Source organism: Rhinatrema bivittatum, chromosome 2 (genome assembly GCF_901001135.1).
Source record: "Rhinatrema bivittatum chromosome 2, aRhiBiv1.1, whole genome shotgun sequence".
In the NCBI taxonomy this organism is placed as follows: domain Eukaryota; kingdom Metazoa; phylum Chordata; class Amphibia; order Gymnophiona; family Rhinatrematidae; genus Rhinatrema; species Rhinatrema bivittatum.
The window spans coordinates 123,418,192-123,432,180 of record NC_042616.1 but is presented as its reverse complement, the minus strand read 5'-3'; the positions used below and the strand labels follow the sequence as shown (position 1 = coordinate 123,432,180).

The following is a 13,989-nucleotide window of genomic DNA, read 5'->3' as shown; positions in this document are numbered from 1 at the left end:
GGACACACTAGGATTAGGGGCCTAGTAGAAGCTGGGATTCATCAAGACTTTTCCATATAGTTTGTTTATCCTATGTATATTTTATGTTGTAACGTAAGGGCTGATGTCTTTACCTGTATCCATTCTTTGTTGGAATCTTCCCCTGGTGTCCATCCATTTTCAGGATAATTTAGTCGTGACCTTTCCGAAGACCAGTTGGTGCTATACTGAGAGGAGACCATGATCTGGTCAGAATAAATTTCTCCAGATTCCATACCTAATGGCTCCATGCACTGGAAATCTAGGGGGAAAAAGCATTATTAATAGTTAGGAAATAGTAGGGATATGCAGGCCAAAGATTTTAATTCAGGTTTGTTTTGGTAGAGATTTTTGTTTGTTTTCATTAATACTGGTTTTTTTTATTTCTTTTTTTTTTTTTTTTTTTGAAAGTTTGAGTTCTGCAGCTGCGTGCACAAAAAACGCTTTAAGAATCTCTCTCAAACAATTCTGCATGACCCCATATACGCATGTATATGGCCATGTGGAGATTACTACAGTATTTTAAAACCTGCACATATGTTTGCTTACGCACAAATACCTGTAATGCATTGAAAGTGTGTATTTTCCTATCTATTTTATTTTTAAAAAACTTGCTTTACTCGAGGAAGTTGGTATATTTTAAATATGCATGTGCAACTGAACTCACCAATTTGTTGATACCGCCACCAGTTCACCCATTCCTTTTCCAGATTATCGTATATTGTAGAAACCAAATGCTGTTTGAAAGTGGTTTTTTTTTTTATTACTTCATTGAACCCAGAGACTCAGAGAGTCAGCAGGGCCCAACGTGGAAGGCTCGGAACTGCGTTTAAAACGGTTTGAAAATGTTTTTCTTTTTTAATTGAGCCTAGTGACCGGAGCAGCAGCAGCAGGTTCGAAGGAAAGGGGAGAGCACAGGGAGCCAGAAGAGTCGTCTAACTTCCCAGAAGCAGAATCGGGACTGCCCGTATCTATATTGTATGTGTGTGTGTGTGTATATATAGAAAGAGTTAAACCCATAAATAGTGTCTGTGTAGGTATGTGGTGTGTGTCTATATATCGCTACTGATATGCATGCATAGATCCACTCTCTATGGATTTTAGCCTTCTACTGTAGCCGAAGATGCACAATATACTACTTCACTGCTTGTAGGTTAGGGCAATCAGTAGTGTACTATTGCAGCATATCTTTAGGAACTTGTGTAAAGCTGGGCAGTGCCATCTGTGTTTGCATATACCTGACATGTAAAGATCCCGAGGGCTTGCCTCCTGCTGCCCATTATTTGCTCCTGGGGTGCCCATCTCTTTTAGAGGAGATGGTCCTTCAAGGGTACATTTAATTCCAAGAGAATTACTGAAGTTCAGAAACTTTTTCTTTGTTGTTGATACTGCTGCTGCTGCTGTTCCTATGTAGTGTACCTGACAAGGAGGGCTGAAATAACAGCCCCAGATTCTTCCACAGGAAGGAGAAATTGTGCAAGGAAATGCTTCCTTCCCACTGTAATTTTCAACAGGAAATTGCCTTTCTATTTGAGAAAACATGCTTATTTATTTAAGACTTTCTTTAATCTTTAATGCAGCTCCTGGTGCACTGGGATACATGAGAGAGAATTTCTCCATGGGGCTCTGCAGGAACGCCGCGCACTGACCTTCAGATACACTGTTCTGTAAGACACTGTAGTTTGCAGAAAATCCCTCTTTTGCAATTGCGTTGTCTGTGTAAAAAACCATCGAAAGGAGGCCGGTCGAGGAGCGGATACGTCCTGGTGTGTTTTGGCCACAATAGCGCCCTATGTGAGGCCCAACTAGAAACAAAAAGGATATTGTTATAAAGTTAGAGGGATCAATCTTGGAAAAAGAATGAACAAAATGAGATACAGGCATATATCATCCAGCAGCAAAATAAATCAAGCTCAGAACTGAGTATATAGATAGTTTTAGGGATCTTCATTTCCAGTTTTATTTTTCCTGGGAATTTCAATCTTATAAAAAAAAAAAAAAAAAAAGTGGAAAAATTAACTTTTCCTGAGAAGGAGGGCTGAAATAACAGCCTTAGATTCCTCCACAGGAGCGTGGAAGAACATGTCCTTTTTCTACTGATTTTTTTTGTTATAACATTGAAATTCCCAGGAAAAATAATATAAAAACTGAAAAGAAAGGACCCTAGATATTATGTATATGTATGTATTTATTATTGTTTCTATGGCCTAGCAGTTTCCCTGCTGCTCCTGTCGGCTTCCTGTTCAATCAGTACTGGCCTCTATTGGGCTATAGCCTTATGAGCCTTCATTCACAGCTCTCCGGGGTGTTTCCCCTCTTTCTATAACCTTCCCCTATCCCAACTATTACAGAGTTTTCCTTCACAGTACTCTGCAGCTGTCATGAAGAATGCCAGAGGAGCAGCACTGCGGGAGCTGTATAGCTGTGGTTGGGAAACCGCGAGAGACCGCAGTAATCCATGACGCTGGGATTGATGAAATTGCACCAAAGCTGCGGTGGTAATGTCTTTTTGTGGCCACAATAAAATAACAACTGATAGAGCTATTGGTGGCTTGGCCAGAAGCTAGAAAACAAAACCCATAGTGTCCTACTGAATTTGGAACCGACGGTACCACATTGGAACCGAAGTGGGAAACTTTGAACCTAGAGTAAATGGCCACGGAATATCCAAGTTAGCTGGATAATTTATCCAGCTAAGTTGGCGCCTCTTGTAATGCTTTCACCCCACTCACCTCTTAAGCCAGCTAACTATTTAAGAGGCGGCCTTTCATTGAATCACTGCTACTCAACTGGATAAGTCCGAATTTATCCAGCTAAGGTAGCGCTGAATATCGCCCTCAGACGAGGACATTGCTTTTAAAAATTTAATAAATTTTTTTTTAAAGTTAATTATTAAAATAGGTGCATGAAAAAAAGGAACAAGAAATTGTCACACCCTTTTTTCTTCAGTATGATACCACTGAATACTGAAATCTACACATTTGAAATTTAACATTTTTTTTTTGTGTCCCAGGTATTTCTGGTTTATTTGTCTTTGTGGCGTGACAAACCCACTGTGTCTTTTTCATTGTTTTATTCCAAGACTGATGTTCCGAAATATGGGACCAATATTCCTGTATTCGACAGCATATCAAGCCCTAGGCATTAACATGTAGAGAGCAATGCTCACACTGTCCAGGGTGCCTGCGGGTACCTGAGAGCCTGCCAGCTGATTTTCAAAAGGAAATAAACTGTGAGGAGTACTTTTTACCTGCACAAATGGGTTGCGGGGCTGTGTGTGTGTGTGTGGGGGGGGGGGGGTGGTAATCTTCAAATTGTGTTTTTACAGGGTAAATGTGCATTTCCCCACACAAATCTTTGGAATATTGCCCTTGTAAAATGGGTCAAATCTGCTTTGTAAGGGCAAATGAGCATTCAAAAAAACCCAATAAGTCATATACCAGAACACGAGCTCTAGCTTTTTCATATTCTCAGGTTTTATTGTTTATGTATTAATTTAAGGCTTGTCGGTAAATATATGCCTGTACCTGTAACCTCTCTTTTTCTTTTTGATTTCTCATTCCTTTCTGATATGAACCAATTATTAAGGGTTGTCCACATATCTCTATGAAACCTGGCCAACCAATTCATTTATATCAAGAAGAATGTGCATTCAAGTGTGCCTATTTAAGTACAGCAATTAAAATGTGTCCATCAAACGGCTATAAACTTCACTGAGTGATTCTGTTGTCATCATAAACCCTGAGGAAAAAAATAAAAGCTTGAGTGGCTTGTAGGCTGCCAGAGTCCTACGATAAAGGGGATAACAAAAGAAATTAACAGGTCACTATTCCTAAGTTGTCAGCTATCAAGGAAAAGACCAATCATTACCCCAGTGCAGAGAATACATTTATACTAGGTGCCAGAAGCCATCAGAGCAATTAACTCTTAATATTCAGCAGTGCAGGAGCAGGTAACAGACTCTCTGTCTCCTGGTCTGCTTTTGGGAAAGTTGTAGGAGTTTGGGGCTGGGGATTTTTATCACATATTTTTAAAGGAATAAGTTGGGGAGTTGGGGGAGGTGGGGGAATCAGTGCCGCTTATGGTGAAACACTTTTAAATTATATTGGGGACAGAGGAGAGAATCCAGTTTGGCTGCATGACATGGTTTGCATAGACTGGAGAGGAGGGGCAATCTGCTTGGCAGCTCAACATTTATGATTCATATTGGCCTTGCTCAGCCGTTAGTATTTGTTAGGGATGTGCATTCGTTTGCAACGAAATAGGAAATAAAGACGATATTTCCTATTTCGATGCATTTTGGGGGGGGGGGGGGGGGGGCTGATGAAACAATAGGAAAACCCACAAAATTTCATGTGGTTTTCTTATTGTGTTTTTGGGGGGGGGGGAGAAAGGACACATTGAAACAACCCCCCCCCTCACATTCACCCCAACCCTTCAAATTTAATTAATTGCAACACCCCACCCTCCCGACCCCCCAAGACTTGCCCGACCCTCCCCCCAAGACTTACCGAAAGCCCATGGTGGTCCAGCGGGGTCCCAGGAGCGATCTCCCCCTCTCGGGCCATCGGCTGCCACTAATCAAAATGGTGCCGGTGGCTCTTTCCCTTACCATGTCACAGGGCCTACCGATGCCATTGGTCTGTCCCTGTCACATGGTAGGCGCAATGGATGGCCCATGCCATTTTTTAAGATGGCGCCGGCTGTCCATTGCTCCCTACCATGTGACAGAGGCCAGCCAATGGCACCGATAGCCCCTGTCACATGGTAAGGGCAAAGGGCCACCATTTTGATTACTGGCAGCCGACAGCTCGAGAGTGGGAGATCGCTCCTGGGACCCCCGCTGAACCACCAGGGACTTTCAGAAAGTTTTAGGGGGGTTGTAATTAATTAAATTTGAAGGGTTGGGATAAGTTTGGGTTTTTCGTTTCAGGGCAGCCGAAAAAAATTGTCCCGAACTGCAGGAAAACTAAATTTCCTGCGGCGGGCCGATAACGAAGGCCGAACCAAAAGGTTCGGTCAAATCACATCTCTAGTATTTGTTTTCATTTTGTTAATCAGCAAACTTTAGGAGAGGAATTTTTCTGACCAGAGTCAGCCAGATAACTTTATGCAGTGCTAACTGGATAAAATTAAGCCATGCCCCTTGAACGGCCCTGCACCACATCTTTCTTATCTGGTTCAATTTTAACCAAGCAATGACCAGTCCAATTAAAATTAAGCCGGAAATTCAAACCTTGGGGTTTGTCTGGCTTACATCAAAAGCCGGACAAACCCTTTGGAATACTGACCTCTATAATTTAAACATTTAAGCTAGTTTAGGGGTTCTTAGCTTTAGACCTTGAGGACCAGACACAGATTTTTTTTTTTTTTCAGAGAAATCAAAATTTGCAAATTAATCCAGTTCTAAAGTCATGTGTACACAAATATATCTGATGAACATTCATTGTTGACGCCCTCAAAACAAGAGCGGTTTGTGAGCCTTGAGGACTGGGGTTGAGAACCTCTGGGCTAATTCTTCCTCCTTATTGCTGATCAAGTTTCGGTAGCATTGTTTCTTGCCTTTTTTTTTCTCTCGCTGCAGACTCTCAAAACAAATAAATAAAACCAAAAGACATTGGTGTTTTGTCATTTTTTAAAAGTTCACCTAATGACCTTTTCCTACCATTATGAATCCAAGTGATTGTGAGGGATTGCTCTGCTGACCCTCATCCGAACTGCATGCAGATATCCCATTGAGGGGTACAAAGTATGAAAACAGCATAGCCAGCTGAAGAATGCATTCAGAGACACTGAGGTCAACAGCAAGCAGGTCATTTATCTGTGTAATATTAGGCATGTAACTTTGTCTGGATATTCATTGGGACTTACCTGGCTAAGACTGCATTTGAATACACCCAGATAAACTTACCTGGATTGTTTTAGGAGAGATCATTTTTCTGACCATTCTTATGTGCCTAATTTTAACTGGACACCACTTAGGGGTAGATTTTAATACCTACGCATGCGCATCCATGAGCATGCACACATGGACGCCTGATTTTATAGCATGTGCGCGCAGGTGCACGCATGTTATAAAATTGGGGGTTAGCACGCGCAAGGGGGTGCACAATCGTGCAACTTGCACGTGCAGACGCCCACGGCCTTCCCCCGTTCCTAACCCCCTAACCTGACCTCCCTTCCCCTAACCCTTCCGCCGCCTAGCCCTCACCTATACCCCCCAACCTTTATCATACCTGTTGCATGCGCCGGCAACCTTTAGGCACATGATCCCCCATCACAGCGGCAAATGGCCGCTGTGCCAGGAGCCTCTGACCCCGCCCCACCCCAGACCACCCCGCCCCCTCCCCAACCCTTTTTCGAAGTCCCGGGACATACGCGCATCCCGGGGCTTTATGCGTGTGGCTGGGCCTTTCTAAAATAGACCCGGGGCGCGTAGGGCTTTCAAAATCTGGCCCTTAAAATCTACATGCATTAGCTTAAAATTTGACCACACCCAAGAATGCCTCCAGCACCAGCTCTGTTTATCCAGATAAATTTTGTGCACACAGGAGCAGATTTTCAAGGATTTATGTGCGTAGGGGGGTTACACGCGCCGTGCCTATTTTCAAAAGGCCCAGTGGTGCGCTTAAAGCCCCAGGACGCTTGTAAGTCCTGGGGCTTGAAAAAAGGGGCGGGGCATGGTCGGTCCAGGGCGGGGTCAAAGCCTCCAGGCACAGCGGCCATTTGCTGCTATGTCCGGGATCGCGGACGGGCAACTTGTGCCTGCCCAAGGCAGGCATAACTGGGTAACACACATTTTTTAGGGGGGTTTAGCTTAGGGCTGGGGGGGGGGGTGGTGAGTTAGGGGAAGGGAAGGGAAGGTGAGGTGGGGGTAGGGAACGGAGGAAGGCAGCACGGCTCAGCGTGCGCAAGTTGCACAATTGTGCACCCCCTTGTGCACGCCGACCCCTGATTTTATAACATGCGCGCGGCTGCGTGCGCATGTTATAAAATCGGGCGTAGATTTGTGCACACCGGGTTGCGCGCACAAATATAAGCCGCGCACGTATGTTTTAAAATCTGCCCCACAATGAGCTGAGTGCACAATATTTATCTATCAGGCAGGGGAAATAGTCAAACCTTGGCTTTGTCTGGCTAACTCCAAAAGTTACCACCCTAACAAAGCCTATCTAACTATCTTGTCACATTCAAGAAAGCCCCACACAATGCTTGTGAGGAATAATATTTCCATGTGCCTTCATAATAGCAGCTGGAGATAAAAGAAGAGCTTTTCGCTCTCGGTTCCATATTTTAATCATCAGCACAAATATGTGATTTGCAAAGTTTTTTTTATTTGCAATTAAAGTCCAAAGAAACTTATTTTGATCAAAGTCCAAAGAAGCTTATGTTAATAGACGTCCGCCACTAGAAAAGATAGTGAAAGCCTTTGAATATCGACCTCATAAATTAAAAAAAAACAACGATGTATAGCTCAGAAGTGTATGTTCTTTATGCTCAAAAGTATAAAAACATATAAAGGAGAAAAGAGAAAGCAGAACAAGGAGTAAAATCCCAAAGGCCTAAAACAGCCAGTATTAATGTTTTCAGATAGTCTCAATAACCAACCAAGGGTAAATACCTTGGCGGCTTTATCCTTTACCAGGAGGACAAATGCTTTTAGACACTATTATTAGGAGAAAAAACCAATACTTGCCATTTTTTTTAAATCTTTTACTCATTTGCTGCATTACCTGTGATGTATCAGCAACCTTTGGGCTGGATTTACTAATGCCGCAAGGCATAGTGAATCCCGCAGTGACGAGGGGGCGGGGGGAGAAACAGGGGGGGGGGGCGGTCCTGCGATAGCCGGCAGCGCCAAATAACTACATAAAAGGTGTAGTTATTCGGCGAGAAACTGACAGCGAATCAGGTGCTTACCTTTCGCTGTCAGCGCAGTCTTCGCGGCATCAGCCCCGGTGCAGCCCTGACTTCTCCTCTTCTGGGGCTGACGCTGCCCCGACTCCACCCCCATCTTGGTATCGCATGCGATACGCTTACAAAATGACACCCTTTGCCTGGTAAAGAGGCTTGAAACTTGCCACTTAACTGGCTGATACCAACATTCTATTCTCTGGCTGCTAATGGTTTAAGAACATAAGAACATAAGAAAATGCCATACTGGGTCAGACCAAGGGTCCATCAAGCCCAGCATCCTGTTTCCAACAGTGGCCAATCCAGGCCATAAGAACCTGGCAAGCACCCAAAAACTAAGTCTATTCCATGTTACCGTTGCTAATGGCAGTGGCTATTCTCTAAGTGAACTTAATAGCAGGTAATGGACTTCTCCTCCAAGAACTTATCCAATCCTTTTTTAAACACAGCTACACTAAGTGCACTAACCACATCCTCTGGCAACAAATTCCAGAGTTTAATTGTGCGTTGAGTAAAAAAGAACTTTCTCCGATTAGTTTTAAATGTGCCCCATGCTAACTTCATGGAGCGCTCCCTAGTCTTTCTACTATCCGAAAGAGTAAATTACCGATTCACATCTACCCGTTCTAGACCTCTCATAATTTTAAACATCTCTATCATATCCCCCCTCAGCCGTCTCTTCTCCAAGCTGAAAAGTCCTAACCTCTTTAGTCTTTCCTCATAGGGGAGCTGTTCCAATCCCCTTATCATTTTGGTAGCCCTTCTCTGTACCTTCTTCATCGCAATTATATCTTTTTTGAGATGCAGCGACCAGAATTGTACACAGTATTCAAGGTGCGGTCTCACCATGGAGCGATACAGAGGCATTATGACATTTTCCGTTTTATTCACCATTCCCTTTCTAATAATTCCCAACATTCTGTTTGCTTTTTTGACTGCCGCAGCACACTGAACCGACGATTTCAATGTGTTTTCCACTATGACGCCTAGATCTCTTTCTTGGGTTATAGCACCTAATATGGAACCCAACATTGTGTAATTATAGCATGGGTTATTTTTCCCTGTATGTATCACCTTGCACTTATCCACATTAAATTTCATCTGCCATTTGGATGCCCAATTTTCCAGTCTCACAAGGTCTTCCTGCAATTTATCACAATCTGCTTGTGATTTAACTACTGTACTCTGAACAATTTTGTATCATCTGCAAATCTGATTATCTCACTCGTCGTATTTCTTTCCAGATCATTTATAAATATATTGAAAAGTAAGGGGCGGATTTTAAAAGCCCTGCTTGCGTAAATCCGCCCGGATTAACGCGAGCAGGGCCTTGCGCGCCGGTGCGCCTATTTTCCATAGGCCTGCCGGCGCGCAGAGCCCCGGGACTCGCGTAAGTCCCGGGGTTTTTCGAGGGGGGCGTGTCGGGGGCGGGGCCGATCGGCGCGGCGTTTTAGGGGCGGGACGCGGCGTTTCGGGGGCGGGCCCGGGGGCGTGGTTTCGGGCCGGGGCGGTCCGGGGGCATGGCCGCGCCCTCCGGAACCGCCCCCGGATCACATCTCCGCGCGCCAGCAGCCCACTGGCGCGTGTGGATTTACGTCTCCCTCCAGGAGGCATAAATCCAGGGATAAAGGTAGGGGGGGGTTTAGATAGGGCCGGGGGGGTGGGTTAGGTAGAGGAAGGGAGGGGAAGGTGAGGGGAGGGCGAAAAGGAGTTCCCTCCGAGGCCGCTCCGATTTCGGAGCGGCCTCGGAGGGAACGGAGACAGGCTGCGTGGCTCGGCGCGCGCCGGCTGCCCAAAATCGGCAGCCTTGCGCGCGCCAATCCAGGATTTTAGCAGATACGTGCGGCTACGCGCGTATCTACTAAAATCCAGCGTACTTTTGTTTGCGCCTGGTGCGCCAACAAAAGTACACGAAGGCGCACTTTTTTAAAATCTACCCCTAAGGGTCCCAATACAGATCCCTGAGGCACTCCACTGTCCACTCCCTTCCACTGAGAAAATTGTCCATTTAATCCTACTCTCTGTTTCCTGTCTTTTAGCCAGTTTGCAATCCACGAAAGGACATCGCCACCTATCCCATGACTTTTTTTTTTTGAGGAACTTTGTCAAACGCCTTCTGAAAATCCAAGTATACTACATCTACCGGTTCACCTTTATCCACATGTTTATTAACTCCTTCAAAAAAGTGAAGCAGATTTGTGAGGCAAGACTTGCCCTGGGTAAAGCCATGCTGACTTTGTTCCATTAAACCATGTCTTTCTATATGTTCTGTGATTTTGATGTTTAGAACACTTTCCACTATTTTTCCTGGCATTGAAGTCAGGCTAACCCGTCTGTGTCACAGTTCTTCGTAGTTTGGTCTTTACAACAGCACAAGACACTGATATTTATGGGGATAATTATCTCTATTTGTTACCTACCTACATTTTAGAAGAGTCTAAGGAGGTAATTTTAAAAGGAATTACACTTGTAAATGTAACATACTAATGCAGCAATTTTTAAAAGCCATTTACACGCATAAAATGCACTTATACATGAATATTCTATGGACAATTCAATGACATATTGTATCAATTTTCAAAAGCTCACTTACACGTGTAAAACCCAATTTTAAGCATCTCAATGCTTTTTAAAATCGGGCCTTAAGCTTTTTAAAAGAAAGTATTACAATTTACATATATTTTCATGATTCCGTTTTCTTTAACATATTTTGTTTAAAATTCTTCTATGCAATTAATTAACTTGTATGAAGGGGATCCAATTACAAAATGTTCCCATGTCAAATTCATTTTTAACATGTTATGTCACAGCAAACTATATATTTGTTTTGAAAGACGGTACTTGCCTGCATTCTTCTTCTCCTCCCTTTACATTAGTTAACATATGGAAGGGATAACAATAGTTTGGCTATTGATTCAAAGAGAAATTGCTTTTTATAAGAATAATGATAAAATATCATGGAACTACTTTCAGTCCAGGGACTTGATAAATAACTCCATATGAAAGCCTGTGTCATTGTATATTCTTAATTAAATTGAAAATGGCTGGGATCCATTTTTGTAGTGAAGAAGAAAAAAACCATTCAAACATTCAAGTGGGATAGGGGGGTTAAATCTACATGTACAGTACTTTTAATCATCTGAACCCAGATGGCACTCCAAATTCTATAACAAGTTAACTATTGACTGCAAACACAAAAGAGCTGCTGTTCATGGCAGAATCATTCTTGAAGAATCCCTGTGACTCACTGTCTCATAATTTGAAGAAATATTAAGGATTTCAGAGTTTAGTTCTTTGGGATACTGCCCCTGGACATCACTGTGCTATTCTCTTGACAAGTGAAGACAGATGTACTAAGCATTTTTCATGTAGACAAAAACTGGAAAACCCATTACTATCTGGCCTGTGGTACATATTCAAGAGCCAGCAACTATGCCGAACATGATACAAAAAGGTGCAGGATTTCCTTCAATGGTGCGTGTCTATGGACCCACAGAGATCTACTATAGTATTTTACAATCTGTGCATACCCGGTCTGCACGGATTATAAAATACGTGCATAGCCACCTCCCTATATATACGTGCGCACGTCAGTTCGTGCAAATACCTGCAAGGGATTGAAAGCACGTACAGTCTCCACCAATTTTATAAACACGTGTGTATATTTTCTACATTATAAAAAATAACTTGCTCATGTAAATCTCTGATTGAGGTGCAGAAGCAGGTTTATTTTAAAATATGTATGCGTACTCAAAATCACCAGTTTGCAGATACCTCTTCTACCAGTTTACCCAGTCTGTCCCCAGTTCATCGAGATGCTCCTAGTACTTCACCCTGAAATTCCTCCAGTTCACTCAGATCTCCCATCCAAAAACAGCAGACGAGTCTGATATTAATCACTTTAGATAATTAGCAGCTGTAAAACTGCACAAATAAGTTGCCTAATGCATTTGTGTAGATCTCTTATAAAATAGAAACTCAAGACGCACCTCTTGGTCCTGTCCCGAATGCCCCTAGACCATCCTTTTTTGTACAAGTAAATGTGCATACAAAACTGAAAATGCGCACATAGGGGTGGATTTTAAAAGCCCTGCTCGCGTAAATCCGCCCGGATTTACGCGAGCAGGGCCTTGTGCGCCGGCGCGCCCATTTTCCATAGGCCTGCCGGCGCGCGCAGAGCCCCGGGACTCGCGTAAGTCCCGGGGTTTTTCAAGGGGGCATGTCGGGGGCGTGTCGGGGGCAGGGCCGATCGGTGCGGCGTTTTGGGGGCGGGACGCGGCGTTTTGGGGGCGGGCCCGGGGGCATGGCTGCGCCCTCCGGAACCGCCCCCGGGTTGTGTCTCGGCGCGCTAGCGGCCCGCTGGCGCGCGGGGATTTACTTCTCCCTCCGGGAGGCGTAAATCCCCCGACAAAGGTAGGAGGGGGTTTAGATAGGGCCGGGGGGGGGGGGTGGGTTAGATAGAGGAAGGGAGGGGAAGGTGAGGGGAGGGCGAAAGCGAGTTCCCTCCGAGGCCGCTCCGATTTCGAAGCGGCCTCGGAGGGAACGGAGGCAGGCTGCGCGGCTTGGCGCGCGCCGGCTGCACAAAATCGGCAGCCTTGCGCACGCCGATCCTGGATTTTAGCGGCTACGCGCGTATCTACTAAAATCCAGCGTACTTTTGTTTGCGACTGGTGCGCCAACAAAAGTACGCGAACGCGCATTTTTTGTAAATCTACCCCATACTTTAGATGTTTATATAATACTATGTACGTGAATATAAGGTACTTACATGTACATATGTTAATTTTATGCACTGAACTCCTTTGAAAATTAACTCAAAGGGCTATATACCTAATATAATATTGAGCTAAGCAGAATTAGATAACATAGAAGCTCTTTATATTTTTACATATTTAAGATTCTACCATCAGATCTATTGCTGATTTTTTCTTTACTGTACATAAATTATATGCTGTTCTTCTATAGCATTACCTATGTCTTTATATCTCTTCTGTTTGCTTCCCTTCAAGGGAAGATTTACTTTCTCTATAAAAGGGAATGCTCAGATTGGTATTGACACTCCTAGCAAGCAATGTCAGAAATAGCCATGTATAATTTATAACTTATCATGATATCTTGTTTCCATTTTTATTACTGTTTTTCTACATTGCTTGGTGTAGTTGGGGGCCAGTGAGGGATTCAAAAAAATCAATTAACTTTTCTATAAGAGGGTTAAAATATAAATCTACCTTTAAGACTGAATCCCATTTGTAAAGTATGCTTACTTTTTAGGGAGCTGCATTCATTTTAAACGAATACTGAAGAAGTAATGATTGAGGCCTTTTTTGGGTGTCTTTGTTTTTTGTGTGTATGTGGGAAAGCAACAAAAAAAGCTTCCTGGAGGTCCTCTGACCCCCCCCCCCCCCGCCCTCTGACCCCAACAAAAGCCCAGACAAGGCCGATCTGGGGCCCCCATAAATACTCTTCCTACTACAAAAGTGGGTATGGATTCAGGCTCAGCTAGGGCCGGGCCAGGCCACTTTGGCTTCTCCCTTCCTTTCCATAAATGGCCAGGGGCCAGCGATCTCCCAAGGCCCACACTTATGTCATCTGTTGGAAGTCTGAGGATCATAAAGAGCAGAAGTGATGCCCAATGATTCCTGCCCTATTGTGATCTTTGTAGAAGTGGCAGCACTGGCCCTCTTGTATGGTGCTGAAGTGACACCACTTTGGTGCTGTCTCAGGTATATTGTATGACTGACAATGTGGGGTCAGAGTGGCCCAACTAGGCCCAACCAGAACTATTTTTGCAGTGGCAGAAGGTTCAGAAAGTCCTGGGAGACCCTGAGGCTTCTGAGGAGGTTGTGGTGGTGGCGGGGGATTGGAGGAGCTCCAGGAAGCCAGTTTTGAAAAAAAAAAATTAAACAAAAAAAAAAAAATTCAAACACCTCAAAAAGAAAAAATGAACTGAAACAAACATAGCGGATCCTCCGTTTTGGTACTTTAACCTAGACGAGGGGTGACATGAATTCAGGTCCGATCGGGGAGGAAGACTTCTCTTCCAGGGCCCCTGGTGCT

General features: G+C 44.0%; 1 protein-coding gene across 1 annotated transcript in view; it reads right to left on the bottom strand.

Annotated features, from left to right (window-relative positions):
• NRP1 (neuropilin 1) overlaps window positions 1–13,989 on the bottom strand; it is a 487,056-nt gene that overhangs the window by 321,198 nt on the left and 151,869 nt on the right. Inside the window, 2 exon segments of the mRNA XM_029587037.1 lie at window positions 114–280; window positions 1,668–1,823. Coding sequence (XP_029442897.1) covers window positions 114–280; window positions 1,668–1,823 — 323 coding nt within the window.